Source organism: Microtus ochrogaster, chromosome 26 (assembly GCF_000317375.1).
Source record: "Microtus ochrogaster isolate Prairie Vole_2 chromosome 26, MicOch1.0, whole genome shotgun sequence".
In the NCBI taxonomy this organism is placed as follows: domain Eukaryota; kingdom Metazoa; phylum Chordata; class Mammalia; order Rodentia; family Cricetidae; genus Microtus; species Microtus ochrogaster.
In genome coordinates, this window is record NC_022025.1 from 12,619,728 (window position 1) to 12,638,106 (window position 18,379).

The window sequence follows — 18,379 nt, forward strand, 5'->3', positions numbered from 1 at the left end:
CACACACAGACACACACACAGACCCACACACACGCACACACAGACACACACACACACTTGGGTACCCTTTGGAGTCACTACTATTCACTATTCCGTTATTCTACTTTTCCAGAAACTTCCTTTTAGCTTACATGTCTGAGAGGTTATAGCACTTGTGTGAGTCTTGCTTAGCTCATGTAACATGTCTTTCCAGTGCTTTCCATGTTGCTGCAAGGGATGGGATTTCACGTCTCCTGAGGGCTGAGTCATCTCCCTTACGTTCACGACCACATTTTCCTTACTAGCGCTCAGGCCAATTCTCTCTCTCGGGTATTGTGATCACGCCCACAGCAGCAGGTCCTCAAGCATTCTGTGGGGTGCTGCTCTCGTCTCTTTTGAACGGATACCCAGAGCTGGAATAACAGGATCACATAATAGATCTTCCCAGGTCCTAATAGCTCTGCTCACTTCTGTTCCCACCACCAACATCCTTGCCAGCGTTTCCTTTGTTCTTTGCTCTCTGACTCCTTGTTGGGCAAAGGGTAGTGTGGTTAACAGCCGTTCTGAGTGAGCTAATATCTCATTGTAGCTTTTATATGGTTCCCTGGCGACTGATGAATTTCTTACAGTTGTTTGCCCTTTGTATTTCATCTTTGGATGGATCTGTTCAGATTATTTGCCCATTCTAATTGGATTATTTCATTTTGATTGTTAAATTGTTGGAATGCCTTATCTATCCTAATTATTAACCCCCTGCCAAATAGAAAACTGTAGGTTATTTCCCCCGGGTCTTAGGTTTTCTCTTGGCTCTTGAGATTATTTGATTTGCTCTTCAGATCTGTGTAGCTTGACAAAATACCGTCGGCAAGCTTTTGCTCTCGTTTTCACAGCTGTGAGGGTCCTGTCTGGACAAAATGCTGCCTGGAGCAGGTGTCTTCAGGTATTTCTCCTCCTTCTTGGTCTTTGATCCGTTCCGAGTTGATGTTTGTAACTGGTAGGGAGTGAGGGGTGGGTCAAGTTTCAGGCCTCTGCATATGAAAATCAAGTTTTCAAACACTGTCCCCTGAGAGGCAGTCCTTTCTCTGAAGTCTATTTTGCCACCTTTGTCTAGAACCAGTGACTTGCAGAAATTTGAGCTATTTCTTTGATCTCTGTTCTATTGCTTTGTTTTGTGTTTTTTATGTTCATGCATGTGTTTGTCAAGTGGGGCTCTGCCATGTGTGTTGAAATCAGAATTATTATGTGCTCTTTTTGCTCAAGATTAAGTTGGCTCTTCCAACTCTCTTACATGAATATTAGGGTTTTCTTTCTGTCTCCGTGACAAAGGTTTTTAGTATTTTTTGATGAGAACTTCATAGGCTCTATGGATTATTTTTTATTAATGTGACAGTTGATGGTGTGATCCTGGTAACTTTCCAGTGTCTAGACAAACCTCTCGGCATGTCTGTGAGGACTCCAGAGTTTGGTTCTGACGTGAGAGGACCCCACTCTATATGCGGACAGCCCCTCTTCATCCTCGACTGAATGACGTGGAGAGTGTGAACTGGGCATCAATTCACACCACTCTCTTCTTCTTGGCTGAGAGGACCCCACTCTATATGCGGACAGCCCCACTTCATCCTCGACTGAATGACGTGGGGAGTGTGAACTGGGCGTCAGTGCACCCCGCTCTCTTCTTCTTGGCTGGAGTCACGCTGTGACCAGCTGCCTCACACACCTCTGGCATGCCATCTGGGTCATGCCGAGCTGTCTCTCTCAAACTGTGAGCCAGTCAGGATCAGCTCTCCCTTAACATTGCTGTTGCCTGGTATTGGCTAGCTAGGAGAAAGATCAATTATGGGTGCCATTGTCACCATGGAAACCGGACTTTTCCCTTTGGGGTTCTTAGTCCTATTAGCAAAAGAATTTGGAAATGGGCTCAGAATCTTAAGGATAATTTTCTCAGAGATTGCGAGAAAAGTCAACAAGGCCCACAAATTGTCCAGCGAAGGGACGGTAGGAAAGTCGAGAAAGAAAGGGCTTGAGTTAGGGTCTAAGGAAGCAGACAGGTTCAACAACAGAGGCCAGCACGCAGCAGTACGGAGGTGGGGTTGCTTCACAGGAGGAAGGAGAAGCCTTGAATACCGAGGAGAGCACAGCTCTATAGGCTCTGACCAATACCTGACAGAATGGAGGAAGAAGGAAACTGAGCAGGTTCCACCCTGCTACGTGACAGAAGCTCCACACGCTTCTGACAGGGGAAGTTGATCTGGGAGCATAGGTATGGTACCTCATTTCCTCAGCATGGTCTCGGGTAGATCAGCTGAGCAGGACTCCCAAGAAGGTAATCCACAGGCCCAGCTGGATTAACTCTCGAGAGAAAAGCCAATCCTGTATTCTATTCTAATCTTTGCAGCAGATCCAAACGCCGTGTCCCTACCACACGCCAGAGGTAATTTCCGTTCCTCTGGCCAACAGAAAGTAGCTTTCTCTTAGTGGGCCTCCGCAGAGCCCTGAGAGCGCCACCATTTCCTATGGTGTTCTTAGCCCAAGCGTTAGCGAAGCTGGCAGGGTCCAAAGGCCAGCGGCCTCTAAGACTCTGGACATTCTGGCAGCACTGATCCCTCTAGCTAGTGACAGGGAAACGTTTCCCTTTTGACCGTGCCTTCTCCAAGTTCTTTCAACATTCCACAGCTTTCACTTGTAAAGGTCTTCCACTTTCTTGATTTATTCCTAGGTGTTTCACTACTTGTGTAGCTGTTGTGAGTGGAATTGCTTTCTTGGTTGCTGTGGTAAGCTGAATCGGTATGGCCCCTGTAGATTCACGTGGGTGAATGCCTGGCCTTTTGGGAGTGGCACCAGTAGGAGGTGTGGCCTTGTTGGAGCAAGCGTGTCACTGCAGGGTTGGGCTTTGGGGTCTTCAGACTCCTGATGCTTATGGATCAAGATGTGGACTCCGTCTCCAGTACCACATCTGCCTGCACGCCACCCTATCTCACTGCGAGGGTAACGGTCTGAACCTCTGAAACTGTATGAGAGCCAGCTCAATTAAAAGTCGTCCTTTTCAAGAGCTGCCATGGTCATGGTGTCTCGTCACAGCAACAGAAACCCTAACTAAAGCAAAAGGTGATGCTTAGGGCTCGGGTACTGCTGTGATAGGCTGGACCATGCTTTGATTTGGAGCGATGTGGACTTAGGGAGTTTAGATCCGAAAAGCACTGGAGCGCTTGAAGTGAAGTTTACTGGGCCATACTCAGTAGGAGCTCGGAGGCGCTGAGGGTTGTTTGAACCTTGGAGGCTTGGCTCGAGAGGGTTCAGCTGAGAAAAATTTTAGTATGTTGCCTAGAGATCGTTCTTGTGATAATTTCGTGAAGAATGTGACTGCCTTTTGCCCTTGTCCAAAGAGTCTGCCTGAGGCTAAAGGCAGAGATTTGGATCAATTCCAACGACAGTAAAAATCTCAGAACAGCCTTGCAGACGCTCGCGTGTGATATTAGTGTTAATTCTGATGAAAATGAATAATGGAAAAGAGCAAGCTGAGCAAGCGAAAATACAGAATGTACAGACTGAGGGGAAGAGGGGCACAAGGAAGTGGAGTGGAGCTAAATCCTGTGTTCAAGGAGATAAACAGATTAAGAAATGGGATAAAGGAAGTGGTGACCTCAGGACAAGACCCCCATCCAGCTACGATTCCAATTAAAGAACAGATTGGGTCCAGCTGTGCTGGGGCACACCTATGATCCCAGTACTCAGAAGGCAGAGGCTGGCGGATCTCTGAGTTTGAGGCCAGCCTGGTCTACAGATCAAGTTTCAAGACAGCCAAGCTTAGGCAGTGAAGGAAACCATCGAAAACAGAAAGTTGGTGTGAAGACGTCATTGAACAAAGGGGTCATGCTCCAGCCCCAGCAAGCGGCAGAACTCGGCAGCTTTGGCCACATGATTCTGGGTTTAGAGCTAAGGGTAGAAGAAGGGGGCTAAGGACTCTCCCTCTGCAAGTAAGGATCACTACTGAGGCCGGGTGTGTGGAGGTGTGTTCCTGCTTGGAGGCCAAGAGAGTGGTACTATTTGGAGGTGTGGCCTTGTTGGAGGAAATGTGTCACTGTGGGGGAGGTAACAGTGTAACTCTGCTAACCTAGTAGAAGCACCTAGAAGGGTTCTGCTCTTTCAGTTGTTTGAAATGCTTTGAGAATTGGCACATAGTTCATCTTTTAAAGTTTGATAAGATTCAGCAGTGAAACCAACTGGCCTTTTTTTTTCATTGTTGGGAAACATTTCAGTCACTGGTTCAGAATCACTGCCAGTGTCACTCAACTGTTCAGGACTTCATCCATTCATCTGCTCATCATCTGCTCATCTGGTTAGGTGTTTGGTTAGTTTGGGTTTTTCTCCAACAGTTAAGTTTGGTATGTCATAAGTATCCAGAAATGTATCCGCTTCTTCTGGGTTTTCCAGTTTGTGAGCAAAGAGTTTTTCATAGTAATCCCTATGTAACTGTGTTACTATGGTAGCAGTTGGTTACTATGACACCAGTAATAATGCCTCCTTTATCGGACCTAATTTTGCCTTCTGTCTTTTTTCTTTCTTAGTCTAGGTTCAAATTCATTGTTTTTAACCTTCAAAAATCTCAGCTCTGCTCTGATGGTGTTTGTTACTTAGTCTCTTCTGACTTGCTTTTTTTTTTTTTTTGTTTCTATTCTAAACTTCGGCTTTGTCTCTTCTCTTTCATTCACTGCTTTATGTCTGGTTTGATTTTGCTTCTCTAACTCCTCAAGATGCAGCATTAAAAATCATTTTTGTTCATTCATTTGTTGGCTTGTTTCAGGAGGATATAAGTGTTTATCAACTATAAACACTCCTTCATAAACTTTTTCTGTATCCCCAAAAGCTTTGGTATATTATGTTTCTGTTTTCATTTCTTCAAATATCATTCAGTTTCCATGTACCTGCATAATTTCTAAAGTTTGTTTGTTTGTTACTCTAATTTTTTTCATCAAGAATATTTAGGAATTGAGTTCCGTTTTTATGTGGAGTCTGGTTTTCTATCGAGTTCCCAGGTGGCACTGATGCTTCAGACTCTTGGACCACATCTTGAATAGAAAGACTTCAGAGACACTGCAAGAGAATGCCTGCCACACATTCCACGACTAATGAGTGCAAATTCAGAGCTGGATATGTTATGATGATATATAGCATCATTTAGAGGATTTCAAAGAAACACACATTTATTCAGGAAGTAATATGAAAGGTTGCTTGCAAATAAACCCTGGATGAATTTAGACTTGTCCTCTGCATCCTAAATATTAGAAGACAACAGAAAATCTCCCAGGGCCTGAAGGAAAATTATATGATGCTTCATTTATTATGAAACCAACATTCACAGGGGCTTAGAAAGCAGGCCATCCCTGTATATACTCCATTACTGTTGTATAGCAGTTAACTCTTGCAAAGTTGATGGCTTAAAACAACCCAGACTTGTCTTACCCTGCTTTAGATCAGAAATCCAGCAAGGGTCTTGTCTTGTCTTATTCTGTTACTGTGATAAAATGCCCAGTGCAGGAACTTAAGGAATCTCACAGTTCAAGGTGGAATTCGTGGGTGAGTTAAGGTGGTGGCAGAAGCATGGAGCAGCTGGTCCCAACCTCAAGTTCACAGAACACGGGATGCTCACTAATGCTCAGCTCGCTCTCTCTGTCATGCACACTTCAGGAACTAACAAGCAATCATGGTCATGCCTCATAACCATGCCCAGAACCCATGTCCCGGTTGATTCTCATGGTTCTCACCGTGTTGAGTCCAGATGTCAGCACAGAAGCATCTTTCCTCAACCCTTTTTTCTTTTTCTAGAGGCCCCTTTTATCATTGATTGTGATGCCATTTCTCTGTCTTCAAAGCCAGCGATGGCAAGTTGAGTCCTCTCTTGTGTTCTCTGCCATCTGCCTTCTTCCCTTCCCCAGCCAAGAAGGTTTTTCCACTCTTGAGGAATCCCACAGTCAGACAGCATAAGGTACTCATTCCGTCTAAAGGCCCTCGACTTCGATGGTATCTGTGAATTTGTTTTGCTTTGTAAAGTAGCGTCCACACTGGATCTAAGGGTTCCAGTATAGGCATATTTGAGAGGCCACACTTCTGCTTGCCACAGGAAACATGCTATTTTTGAGAAAAATATTTGAAAATGTCTACTTCCAAAATTCAAAGATGAGGCTGTGGCGTAATGCGAACCGTGGTGAGCATTAAACTCAGTTAAGTTGGGCCAATATAAGAATGACCTTTGCATAAACTGTTAGAAGAAAATGCAAAGTCAGAATAATCTATAAAAGCGTAATGGTGACATAATCAGTGTAACTGGGGGCATGGTCTGTCAGAACACAAAGCTAGCCCAGAGAGGTTAAAAAGGAGTGACGACAGCAGAATCAGGGGAATTCGACGGCAAAGGCTACCTTGATGAAAACAATGACAGAAAGAATACACAAAGTCAATCAGTTAAATAAACTCAACATAGCAAATGGCAGCCTGAAAGAACTTCAAAGGTAGCAGGAACGAAAAGTTTAAACTAATAAAGGAAATAGTATGCATCTATCATGGCAACCAGTGGTTAGATAGTTGCTACAAAGACAGCCCCCTATTTTGTAGAAAAAAAAATAAAGATACTCCAGAAGTAGTAAATAAAACAACAGAAGTCTAAATTGACAAAGCATAAGATATTTTTGCTTCTCACCGTTCGTTTCCTCGCTGTTATATACAAGAAATCTAAGACTTTATAACGCTAGGGAACTTGCTCAACCAGCAGCGGTAACACGTCGAGCAAACCCGAGGCCTGTCTTCTTTGGCAGCTACATGGCGTCTCCTTGCTTCCGCCTGGCCTTACGCTACTGAGTCAACGGCTGAAACAGTTTTATTCCGTAATGAATAAAAGCAACAGACATGCAGAAGGACATCCCACATCACGCACCTACTTCAACAAAGCCACACCTCCAAATAGCGCTACTCCCTATGAGCTTTTGGAGCCCTTTGCTTTCAAACCACCACACAGACCCATTAGCTCTCAATTCCCACTGCCAAGTACCAGAGATGGAGCCAGCTACTGAAGGACTTCCATCACACCTCCTTGCCCCAGAAAAGCCCCCATGATCCTCATTCCTCTTACGTTGTGTGACTCTCCCTTGTCCTCAGACTTTTCAACATATTACTTTCTTCACTCAGAGATGCTGATTAGCGAAGTACCATGAAACAGAAGGGGGTGTTTTTTCAGAACGATGAAGACTTTCTCACGTCAGATAGGCTTAACTCGGGGTCCAGAACACTGATTGTCATGGTCACCAAAGCTTCCACTGGGTTAATGGCCCCTGATTTTGTCCCCCAAACACAAAGAAAAAAATTTCTTGGCAAGTTTACAAAGGAGCTTTATTAGAAAGAGAAGAGAGATTTATTACAGAAAGAAAACAAGCCGAGTTCCCACAGAGTGAAAGGAGTCCAAGAGTTTGTAGGAAAACAAGACTACAGAGTATGGAAAGAGGTCTCTTTTGAGGGCTGCAGCCGAGTGGATGTCTGGAGGCTTTTTGTAGGATGGATAAAGAGAGACTCTTTCTCTTGATATTAATCCTCTGGGCATATTTTGTGCAGTGCCAGTGGGTATCTGCACATTCTTGGCATGCCCCCTTTGCCCAACCAGGAACAGACTCACATGTTGCATATGGGATGTTCATACGGTTGAGGGGGTGACACACATCAGCATCACCCCTCTGCCCATCTCTGGCATGCTCTCTCAGCTGCTGGCCTTTGCTTGGCAGCTGGCAGCTGCCAACCTTGCAGGTGTTCCTGATCTCCAAACGTGGTGGTCTGCCAGCCCTCAGTGACAGCGTCCGTACTCTCTTTGTTTCCAGATCGCAGGGCCAGCTCATAGTTCACCATGGACCCTTGTCTTGCCTGCCTGTGGGGAGCTAACTCTCATCCCGGCTGCCAAGAAGTACCTGCGACTTCTCTGGGCGGCCCCATATTTATCTCCTCACCTGAAGGGTCATCTGGGGTGTTCTCCTTCCTAGAATAGGTGGAGGCATTTTAGAAGCTGTCTTATTCTAAATTGTGAATCTGTGAAGCGAGCCTGGAGATGGCTCAGCAGTCAAGAATGTTTTCTGCTGTAGGAGAGAACCCAGGCCCAGTTCTCAACACTCAACACCAGGCTTATGTGCAGCTACCTGCAACTGCCGTTTCAGAGAAAACAACACCCTTTTTCAGATTGCTGCGAGCACCTGCACGCAGGTGGTGCATTTGAGCGCATACAGGCAGGAACACGCACATAAATAAAAAAAAATCTTTTTAAAAAAGATATGAAAGGGTATCAATGCCTTGCGTGTGTTTGGGGGCTGGGGCTTCATGGGGTGCAGCCAGGTGTCCTCTCTTCTGTCTTGTCTGCTCAACCTGGCTGTCTCACCCCCAGCTGCAAGCCTTTCTCTACACTCTAAACCTTACCATGATAGACCCCAGCATCCCTCTTTGCCCTGGCATCTGCTTTTACTGGACCATTAGGAATACGGGGAATTGAATATCACCCCCTACTCTCTTAAGGGAGACAAACATTAAGTAGATTGTACACTTACAAGTGCAGAATATGAGCACAAACAGGAATGAGCCACCACACCAAAGACAAACTTGGGGTGCAACGGAAACAAACAAGGAAGCTTGATTGGCAATCAAAGGTCAGGAAGTTCTCCTTAAAAGATGGTATTTGCGTTGCCGTGTGGTTTTTGTCTTTCAAGTCTGTTTTTATGGTGAATTACATTTATCATTTTCTTATGTTGAACCATCCCTGCATCTCTGGGATAAACTCTACTTGATCATGGTGGATGATCTTTTTTTTTATGATTTGGAATTTAGTTTGCTAGTATTTTATTGAGGACTTTTTGCCTCTATGTTTATAAGAGAAAGTGGTCTGAAATTTTCTTTCTTTCTTGGGTCTTTATGTATTTTATGTATCAGGGTAGCTGTAGCCTTATAAAATGAATTGGGCAATATTCCTTGTGTTTCTATTTTGTAGAATAATTTGAAGAGTATTAGTGTTAACTCTTCTTTAAAAGTCTGGTAGAATTCTGCACTAAAACGGGTAGATTTCCATTTTTTTCCAGTCCTCGGTGTTATCTATAGCTACAGCTTCCCTCTTCCATTCTGTCCTCCCTACCCTACTTTATTCTCCGTTTCATAATTCCCATTTAGCCCTATGTCATCTATGCATAAAATTCTATTACAAAGTATTGCTATACTTCGTTCCTTTGTAAGCGTTTATGGCATGCCACAAACTCACACAGCTTTCTCTCTTTGCCCCGGCCATTCTGATTGGAGTAAGCTGAAATCTCAAACTAATTTAACTCTGCACTTCCCTAATAGCTATGGATGTTGAGCATTTTGAGTGCCTTTCCGCCATTTATATTCCTCCTCTTGCAAATTCCCTGTCTAGTTCCCTGCCCCAATTTTTAACTGAGTTGATTGTTTTCTTGGTGTTTAGTTTCTCAGTTCCTTATATAGTGTAGATACTAACGCCGCTTGATGTACAGGCTACTGCCCTTCCTTACAGAAGCCTCTGAGTTTTATGAGGTCTCATTTGCCAATGCCTGAGCTATTGGGATCTGCTCAGAAGGTCCTTTCCTGCATCTGTGGGTTCAAGAGTATCAGGTCCCATGTTGAGGTCCTTGACCCCTCTAGAGTTGAGTTTTGTGCAGCACGAAAGACAGGATCAGCTTCTGTTCTTCATGTATCTATCCAGTTTGACCAGCACCATTTGTGGAAGGTGCTGTTTTTTTTTTTCACTGTGTTTTTAAAATGTTTTTATTTCATTTTGTGAGAAAAATTGCAGTGGTATATGTAGACAATTGTGTTGAATCTGTACGTGCTTTCGGTAGGAGGGCCATTTTCACGATACCAATCCTGCCTGTCCATCGGCGTCGAGCGCTTTCTGCCTTCTGGTGTCTTTTTCGGTTTCTTGCTTCAACGTCATAAAGTGTTTTCATGTACAAATCTTGGGTTAGATAATTTTTTAGGCAAAATTGTTTACTGGGAATTTAAATTTATTTAGACATATTATATCTTATCTAGCAGCCATATGCCTTATTTTAAGCTGTGGTTAACTGACATATATGAATTCAATTTAAACTTCAGTATGATGTCATTGTCCTGTTTAGTCAACTTGCCGTGCTCAATGAACAGAATTTCTTACCTAAGCTATTTTTTTTTTTGCTGGATTTTCCTCTGCCCTTCTTACCACACTTCTAGGCAGAGTTAAAGATGATATTTGAGTTTGATATGTCTCTAAAATGGCAGGTGTCTGATGCACTTTATATGAGAATGTATCTAGATTTCCCTGTCTATCTAATAAAGTCTCTGATCTGTAACAACTCGTGTTTTATTCAGAGTGCTTCCTTGAAGCTCTCTGCTTTTGTCGTCTCAAAACTGAAGACATGTGTTTGAATTTGTATGTATACAGAGTTGCATGCAGCTGAACATAAAAGGCAGTAAATGACCCACATGGTTGTTACGAGACAAACAAAAGTTGAGTCCCTGGGGACAATTCTATTCTGCGTGTGCTATCGCAGTGAGGAAGTACAAGCCAGAAACTAAAGCATAAAAGAGCCCGATTCCTATAGCCTTTGTTTTATCACGAAGTGGTCTTAGCTCTAAAAGGCCTGAGGAAAAGGAGTTTGTATCTCTCCTTGTGTCCCTGAGCAGTTAGAGGGCCACAAGCAACTGTCTCATCCAACCTAGTGAAATACACAGAACAGGGGAAGCTAGGGCCCCAGGTGGAAAGCCTGTGTTTCAGGAGACCAGGAGAAGAGGTGACGCACAAGAACAAAATGCAACAAGCAATTTGTAAATAAAAGTGCCAGTAGACACTGCTGCATACAGTCACTATCCACACCTGCATAAGTGTGTCCTTGTGTCCATATATATAAGGTTCCCAGCCGCTGGAAGTTTGTGATCGTCTCTTACCAGAAAACAAAATCAGAAACAGACCTCAGGATAAGAACTCAAATGTCTCTGAAAAGACTTCAAAGGTTTCATTTGTTTCTTTGTGATGCTTTTCTCTAAATGTTCTCTGGAATCAGCAGGGTTTCCTAGGGAGGCCGTTCCCTCGGGAAATTACAGTTTATATATGTTTATAATATATGATATTTTGACCCGCTTTATTATGGTATTTCCGTGTCTATCAATGAAGCTGAGAAGAAGATTGGAGGCTAATCATATAAAAGCGTGGACCCTCTGGCCTAATCAGAGCTAAATGCAGAGTATCTGAGATACATGTTTTTAGACAGATTGATTTAAATGTTTGTAGCATGATTAACAATTTGGCAAAGAGATGTAAAAAAAAAGTGCCTATTATTTGCTTCTAAGAAGTATGTTCTGGTACCTTCCTCTTACCTATCTCCAAACTCCTCATTGGTAATTAATAATCAGAGAGGGCAGCCTTGGCCACTCGGGGTTTCTCAGCAGTAGGCACAGTCCAGAAGCTGCTATCATGAGAACAGCCAAGAAGTCCTGGGTCCTGCCCTGGCGAGAAGTCTTCCCAAGAGGAAAGGGAAGCAGCGGTGCTGTGGTGGGTTCATCATCAGTCTCCTGGTCCGTGCTCCTCTTAGACCATCCTAGTTCTGCCATCATAACTGCTGCTGAGGGCTCAGGTGATCATACAGCTTCTGCAGGAAAAAGAATAATTTTTAAGAGCATTGTGACATGTGGAGACAATAGCTCCACAGTAGAGAACATTCTTCAGCGCTTTTGCGTCAAAGTCAGAGGAACGTGCGGTCCCTGGCAAATCTCCCAGCATCCTGATGACAGAGAGCATAAGAGCAGCCGAGGAAATCTGAATGTTCGGACATTGCAGACGTGTGTGAACAACATCGTTTCTTCAAAAAGAAAAACTCTGATTGACATTTCCTCCAAAGATACAATAAATGGTGAGCAGGTGGATTTTTCCCCAGTTTTAAACTCAGGGTTCTAGGGTTGTCATCATCATTTTATAGAGTGATCAAGGAAAGAAATATATGTTATCTTTCAGTTTTATCCTCAGATATAGATAGATAGATAGATAGATAGATAGATAGATAGATAGATAGATAGATAGATAGATAGATAGATATCCTTATAACAAAACTACACATTTATCTGAAGTTGTTTCATGATAGAAAAGGAGACACAAAAGGCACAGAGCATACGGGACAAATGTCGACTCTACCCGGATACTGATTACATGGGAACAATGCGCCCACTGTCCCACAGAAAGCCGTAAAACATGCTGGCCTGCACAGTCCCCTCTCTTCCTTTTGGAAGGGATCATCGGTACATCACAATGGAGCACTGGGGGACAATTAGTATTTTGGCATGCCTGAGTTAGATTGTTTGAACATCTAGACCATTCTGTGTTCAAACGTCTGCAGATTTTCTCTCTGAGTGGGTCACAGTTGTCTTCTCTTTACGTTTTGGCAGTCTTGGCTTTAAAGACGATAAACATGGCGTGAGGAATAGTCTCAATGTTTCATTTTTATGGGACATTTTATTAGACACCAACTAATATTAATATGAGCAGAAAATTGTGTGAAAGGGGAAAAGATATGATATGAGGAGAAAGTAATTTTCCTTTGTATGGCAGATTCTGTTCCGGATCATTAGGGCCGTGTACGTCAGCTCCAGCACCGATGTGTTGGAGCATCTTTCCACTCTCGTTTCCAAAGCAAACACTGCCTTTCTTTCGCATGGCAGGCGCTAGATTGGGGCACGAGGGTAATAGAAACCTTTATCAGTGAGGGAACAGTAACATGAAAGATTTAATAATAAGATCTGAGTCTTGGTGGAGATGGAGTCGTTATTTCTGAAGATAGGCATAATAAAGATTTGTTGTTTCTAAAGTACATAAAATGGATCCATAAACACAGAATTATTTCTTACTCCAAGCCAGGGTATTTACCTCTAAAAGTCTAGCTTTTGACCTACTCTCTCCATATCTCCTGCTGTGCTGGGTGACAAGAACTGGTAAGGGCTGAGGGTTGGACCTTTTAAAGTGGGTCTCTGCCATTGTCAGTCACCTCTTGGGCACAGCAGAATTCTCAGCTGCCAAATGAAGAGAGACATTCTTAAACTCATTGATATAATTCTCTTGAGCTCCTTGAAGAAGGCTGCAAAGTCATTCAGGATTGTTTGCCGGGCTCTCATCGCACCTGAGGTGAAATTTCATCAGATTAACATTGTGCAGTCTGTGCGTGGCAGGAACGTGTTTCCCAAGTTCAAATGTTGTTTTCTTTATTGCAGGTTTCTTCTCTCCATGGAAAACTCCAAAGCCTGTAAGTTGGAATTCCTATGCTGTTTCTCTTTATGTTCATTTACTATGTAAGCCCCTTAAATGATGCCCTTCCACCCCTGAGATTCCAGAATCTCAGAAGAACAAGCCTTCTGTGCTCTCCTGTCCTTTCTTGCCCTCAAATACAAGGACAAGCTGACTTATTTCCTATAATTATGCCTGGTTTTAAATGTTCTGTGTACTAATAGGATTGATGTCTTAGAATCCTTCATTAGCTATGTTACAATACCAATAAACAGAATAGTAAATATGACCTGTTTTCATGTGCTGGCCACGTGGTAACAGATTTTAATGCACACCCTATATGATGAGCTCAGGTGACATGTGAATTGTGAGGTGTGCTGAATCAGAAGAAAGATGACAATATCCTGTGTGCTGGGCTTTACAGTTAGTGCTGGGGACTGTTCCTTCCCAAAGGAAGGCAGACGCACATCTGCATCCACTTCCTGTCTTCCATTGTCTCCCAATACAAGAATCACTCGCCTTACATCTCCACGATTATCCCCTCTTTTAAAATACACTTACGAAATGGACACCAGCATTATTCAGGATGACGAGACAAAACACTCGAAAACCTGTTGTTTTTCCTATCACAAATACTATGTGGTCACGTAGTGACGTTAAGTTTTCAAAACTCATTCATACTACGGTGCTGAAGGGCCTATCCTGCACATTAAATATGATCTGCAAGAAATTTATTTCCATTTCTGTTTACATTCTAATGACTATAGAAATCAACCTATGTGTGCACATGCCTTCATATATCCTAGCTCTATGTAGATAATGAGTATGTGTATCATTCTATGTGATTTACATTGTCAACATGACAATCACTCAGAATAGCGCTTCGAATATTCTTCTGATGCTAGCAACCTCTGCTGTCACCTAACCTCACTGGTCCTGCTTCTCTTTCAAAGATGCTAAAACTTTATGACAACATGAGAAACTAATTAGACTTTCACTAGCGATTTTACATAGGTTGAAACCATGACTCGTGTTAGCCACCCGTCTATCACTGTAACAAAATGCCTGAGATAATAACTCACTCATGAAGAGGAGCTGCTTGTGTAGGCTCTGTTTGGAAGGTCTCTGTCTATGACGGGCTGGCCCTGATGCTCAGAGCATGCGCAGTAAGCATCACCTTATAGTGAGAAAGCTCCTTTCATCCCAGGTCAGGGAGCAAAAGAGAAGAGAAAAGGGTTGCAGGCATACAGTTTTCTTAGCACACTCTGGCACGCTCCATCTCCCAAAGCCCCACTACTTCCCATGCTGTTCTTGGCCAAGTCTTTAACACATGGACATTCAACACCCAAGCTATGCCAGTATTAACGGCATACGTCCCCTTCGCTGGGTTGGCTTTTCTGGATCTCCTTTTATCGTGACTCAGAGGTTGCTCCCCTAATAGACTATCTAAAGCCTACAGCTGGACAGGTAGAGTGGCGAAGCAGAACCCTCACAAAGTAGACCCTCAGTTACCACTCTGCTCATCCGCTCTCCCGAATACATCAGAGAGGGAGAGTGGGCTGCTTTGAACTTCGTAAATCACGTCGTGATGGATGCAATTTTGAAAGAAGTATTTTTAAATGCTTGAAATGAAGTACGACTTATCTTGCCCAGCTTCTAAATAGTGTCATCCCATCATCCCCAGCTCCGATCAAGGCCCTGTGGTTAGACACATCTTTATCTGATTTAACCAGCAACCTTGCAGCCTCATCACGGGGCGACAATTTTGCAATCTAGTGATTTCCTTATATGTACCACAGTCGTGCAAATTATGTCATTTGGCATAATTACAGCATTTGCCATCATTATAGTAATTACACCCATAGTCAATAATTCCCAAAAAGACTTTATAGAACTCAGCATACAATTAATCCTGAACCTGTGAATCTTTGCAAGAACTACGGCCTGGACTTCTAGATTGCTGGCTGAGTAACTATATAAAGGTCTTTGATTTCATGCTCTCCATGTATCTATGCAAAACCCCTGGACTAAGGGGCCACTAAGAGAGCATTGTGTAAGGCCCAGCGGTTTAGGACATAGACTCTCAAGCACACCGCCTGGGCTCAGGTGCTGAGCTTTTTCCTGATTGGTTTATGACCTTAAAGAAGCTGCTTAAGGCCTCTGCATCTCAAAGACTCTATTTGTAAAACAAGAGTAATTTCTCTGTCACTGTGGGGATTCTAAGTTAACCCACGCCAAGTGCTTACAACAGCACTTCAACACATTGGGCTAAAGATTACAAACATCTCTGCCAGTGCACAAACCCTTCACGGGGAAGTCACTCCCCAAATGAATGCAATGTGCTAAGTGGTTCGTCGGAACAAATACAGTGTATCCACAGCATCTGGGCTCAGACACCTTCTTCTAAGTAAAACTGATGGCGGACTTAGCGTGAGGAAGCATGCTCAATGAGACCTAGCCTCCTGCTAGATCTCAACCAAACAGCCCTCAGAAACTAAGGGCCTAATAAGAAAGACACTACTAATAATGAGTTCTCGTTGTCTTTGCATGGCAGGATCTAAGTGTGTGTTTCAAACATAGGATCAAACCTAACGCCTGTGTTGCCCAGCCCCACCTAAGGTAGTACAGGAGTAGGTTTAGACTTGTTTAGCTGTGTTTATCATGTTCTCAAAAGGAAGGAAACACATTCCAGAAATAGTGTTTTGTTGAGGGGGGAATCCTGTCCTATTCCTGTGCACACCCAAGAATCAGAAACCGGGGTAAAGCAAATGAACGCCTCTGTTTTACTGCTTGGTGTCGGGGTGGAGACTGTGTTGTCTCTATCCACTCTATCAGAGCCCGAGACTCCATAGTGTCAGCTATCCATTCCCTTAGTTATTAACCACCCATTAGTTTAAAGACAGCAAAACTTCTCCCACACATAAAAACTTCATTTTCATTGTCACTCTGGTGAGATGTCTACAAAGCCTAGTCAGGTCACTGCTGAGAGAAAACAGAGAGTCCCAGCAAGCCCAGTTGAGGGGTAAATGCCTGGCCAGTTTGATAAGCTGTGAAGGACCCCAGAGACCCAAGAGCAGAAGACAGCAGGCACAACAAGTAAAAACTGGGGAATGGAACCAGATCCGGATTCAAGGTATCATGGAATCTGGAAAGCAAGGTCTCTCAGAACACAAGGTGGAGCCGGCAGAACTGACCTTCCGGCCTCGGCACAGGGTGCCTCTAAGCCAGGGTAAACCTTTCCTCAGTAGCATCTTGGGTGGAGATCTCAGGGAGCCTCTTTAGAGGGAGCAGGTGAGAAGCAGCGTGGGAAGAAGACCAGAGGTCTCCTTTCCCAGAGACAGGGCTTTTCTCGAGCACCCCTGACAGACTGACTTGTGGTGTGAGGAGCATCAGTGCAGGAGGTTGTGGACGCTTTCCTCAGCATCAGCTGGGTTCTTGACTCATTTCCCAGTCTCTGTGCTGTAGAAAATGTAGAACTCGCCAATCTTCCACAGAAACTGGCCCCTAAAATGCCCAAAGCATTCTTTGTTCTGTAGCTTTAGGGTTGTGTTTCAGAAACATCAATATTTCACCCGAAGCATCGTTCCTCCCGGGGTTATACATGAGGACTATGCACAGCAGTGAATCGCATGTGGCTGGAAGAAAACCCACAGTGGAAGATGGAAAACACGCACTTCTTGAACCCCGTGTTGGCATGTAGCATGTTAACCCTCTCGGACCCTACTTCTGCCATATTTACGTTATAGCTTTCCACATCTTAAGTGTGGAATCGGAACTAAGAAAGCCATAGCTGGAAGGTGTCCATGTGGCACCTAAAAGCGGGTAGACAGGTCATTTAAGAAAGATGCCTTTAGATGCAGTTGTGACCTGGAATGCCATAGCAAAGTCACCATTATGTATGAAAAGGAAAAGTCCCAGTGGAGCTTCCTGTATGAACGTCTCCACTGAGTCCAAATTGCACATTTAAGGGCTTTTACTAAGCAGAAGCTAACGGTCCAGTGAGATAAAAATTAACTCCGGTTTTTATGATACTTACAAGATCCTTCCCCAAAGCATCTGGTTTAAACAAATAGCCCTGCTAGAACTATAAGTTAGTTCTGACGGAGATCTGTTGTCGGACCTCAGGCAAGCCAATTATTTCCCTCTCTGTGCTTCTAGAGATTATATTTAATATGAAACAGCTGAACTCATCCTCGCTCGCTCTAAAAACCATCTAAATGAAATCTGGGGCCGGATCCCATGCAGAAACCATTTCAATTCAGTCTCAGCGAATTAAAGTCAGTAACCTACTTATTCCCAAGTCTGCAATGTTTAGTTTCCACACGAACCCCTGCCACAGTTCCAGGTGGGGGGATGGGCCGGAGGGACCCCCGCCGTGACCCATGGCATGTCTAGGAGGAACAGGGGTATGTGGTCCCCCACATCCCTTCCAGCCATAAGAGTATTGATGACAAGGTGGAATCCTGACCAAAATATGCCCAGTGTGAAAACAAGAGCAAGCAAACGAAGTAAAAAATAGAAAGCTTTATATCCATATCAGTCCATCAGATTTTTAGGAGTCCATATCTTAATTACGAGTTCATCCATTCACTAAGGGTGCTTTCTGAATACCTACCACATACGGGACCTGTAATTTGGAGCCGGCAGTGGCAAGTGATAATTTGGAGCAGGGAGTGAGGTTGAATAGGATCACCCCAATGGCTGGGACAGCTCTTCTAGGAAAGGAGATGCCTATGTGCATCTAGTGTCCAGGTAAAGTGAGGGGGAGGGGACGGTAGAAGAAGAAATGGAGAGGGGTCTGCAGAGCTTCAGAGCAAGAAAGGGTGTGGGGAGAAGGAGAGAGTAAAGTAAGCAGAACCCACAGCCTGATGGGAATTTGACCTGGATCCCGAGAGAACCGTACTCCGACCCCGCCCAGAATTGCAGGCAAGAGGCTACCATCATTATACTTTATAGGGACTGCCTGCTGATTCAAAGAAGAGAGGCAGAAGGAAGGGCTACTAGTTGAATAAAGATGACACTAGCCATGACAAGAGCCTTCTCGCTAAATGGCAAATATTAGCTCTAGCTGCATGTATGTCCCCATGCATGGCAAATATTAGCTCTAGCTGCATGTATGTCCCC

General features: G+C 43.9%; 1 protein-coding gene across 4 annotated transcripts in view; it reads left to right on the top strand.

Annotated features, from left to right (window-relative positions):
• Magi2 (membrane associated guanylate kinase, WW and PDZ domain containing 2) overlaps positions 1-18,379 on the top strand; it is a 1,267,351-nt gene that overhangs the window by 1,085,994 nt on the left and 162,978 nt on the right. For all 4 annotated transcript variants that reach the window (XM_026784667.1, XM_026784668.1, XM_026784669.1 and 1 more), the window contains one exon: positions 13,243-13,274. In XM_026784667.1, the coding sequence (XP_026640468.1) occupies positions 13,243-13,274 (32 nt within the window). The remainder of the gene's footprint in view (positions 1-13,242; positions 13,275-18,379) is intronic.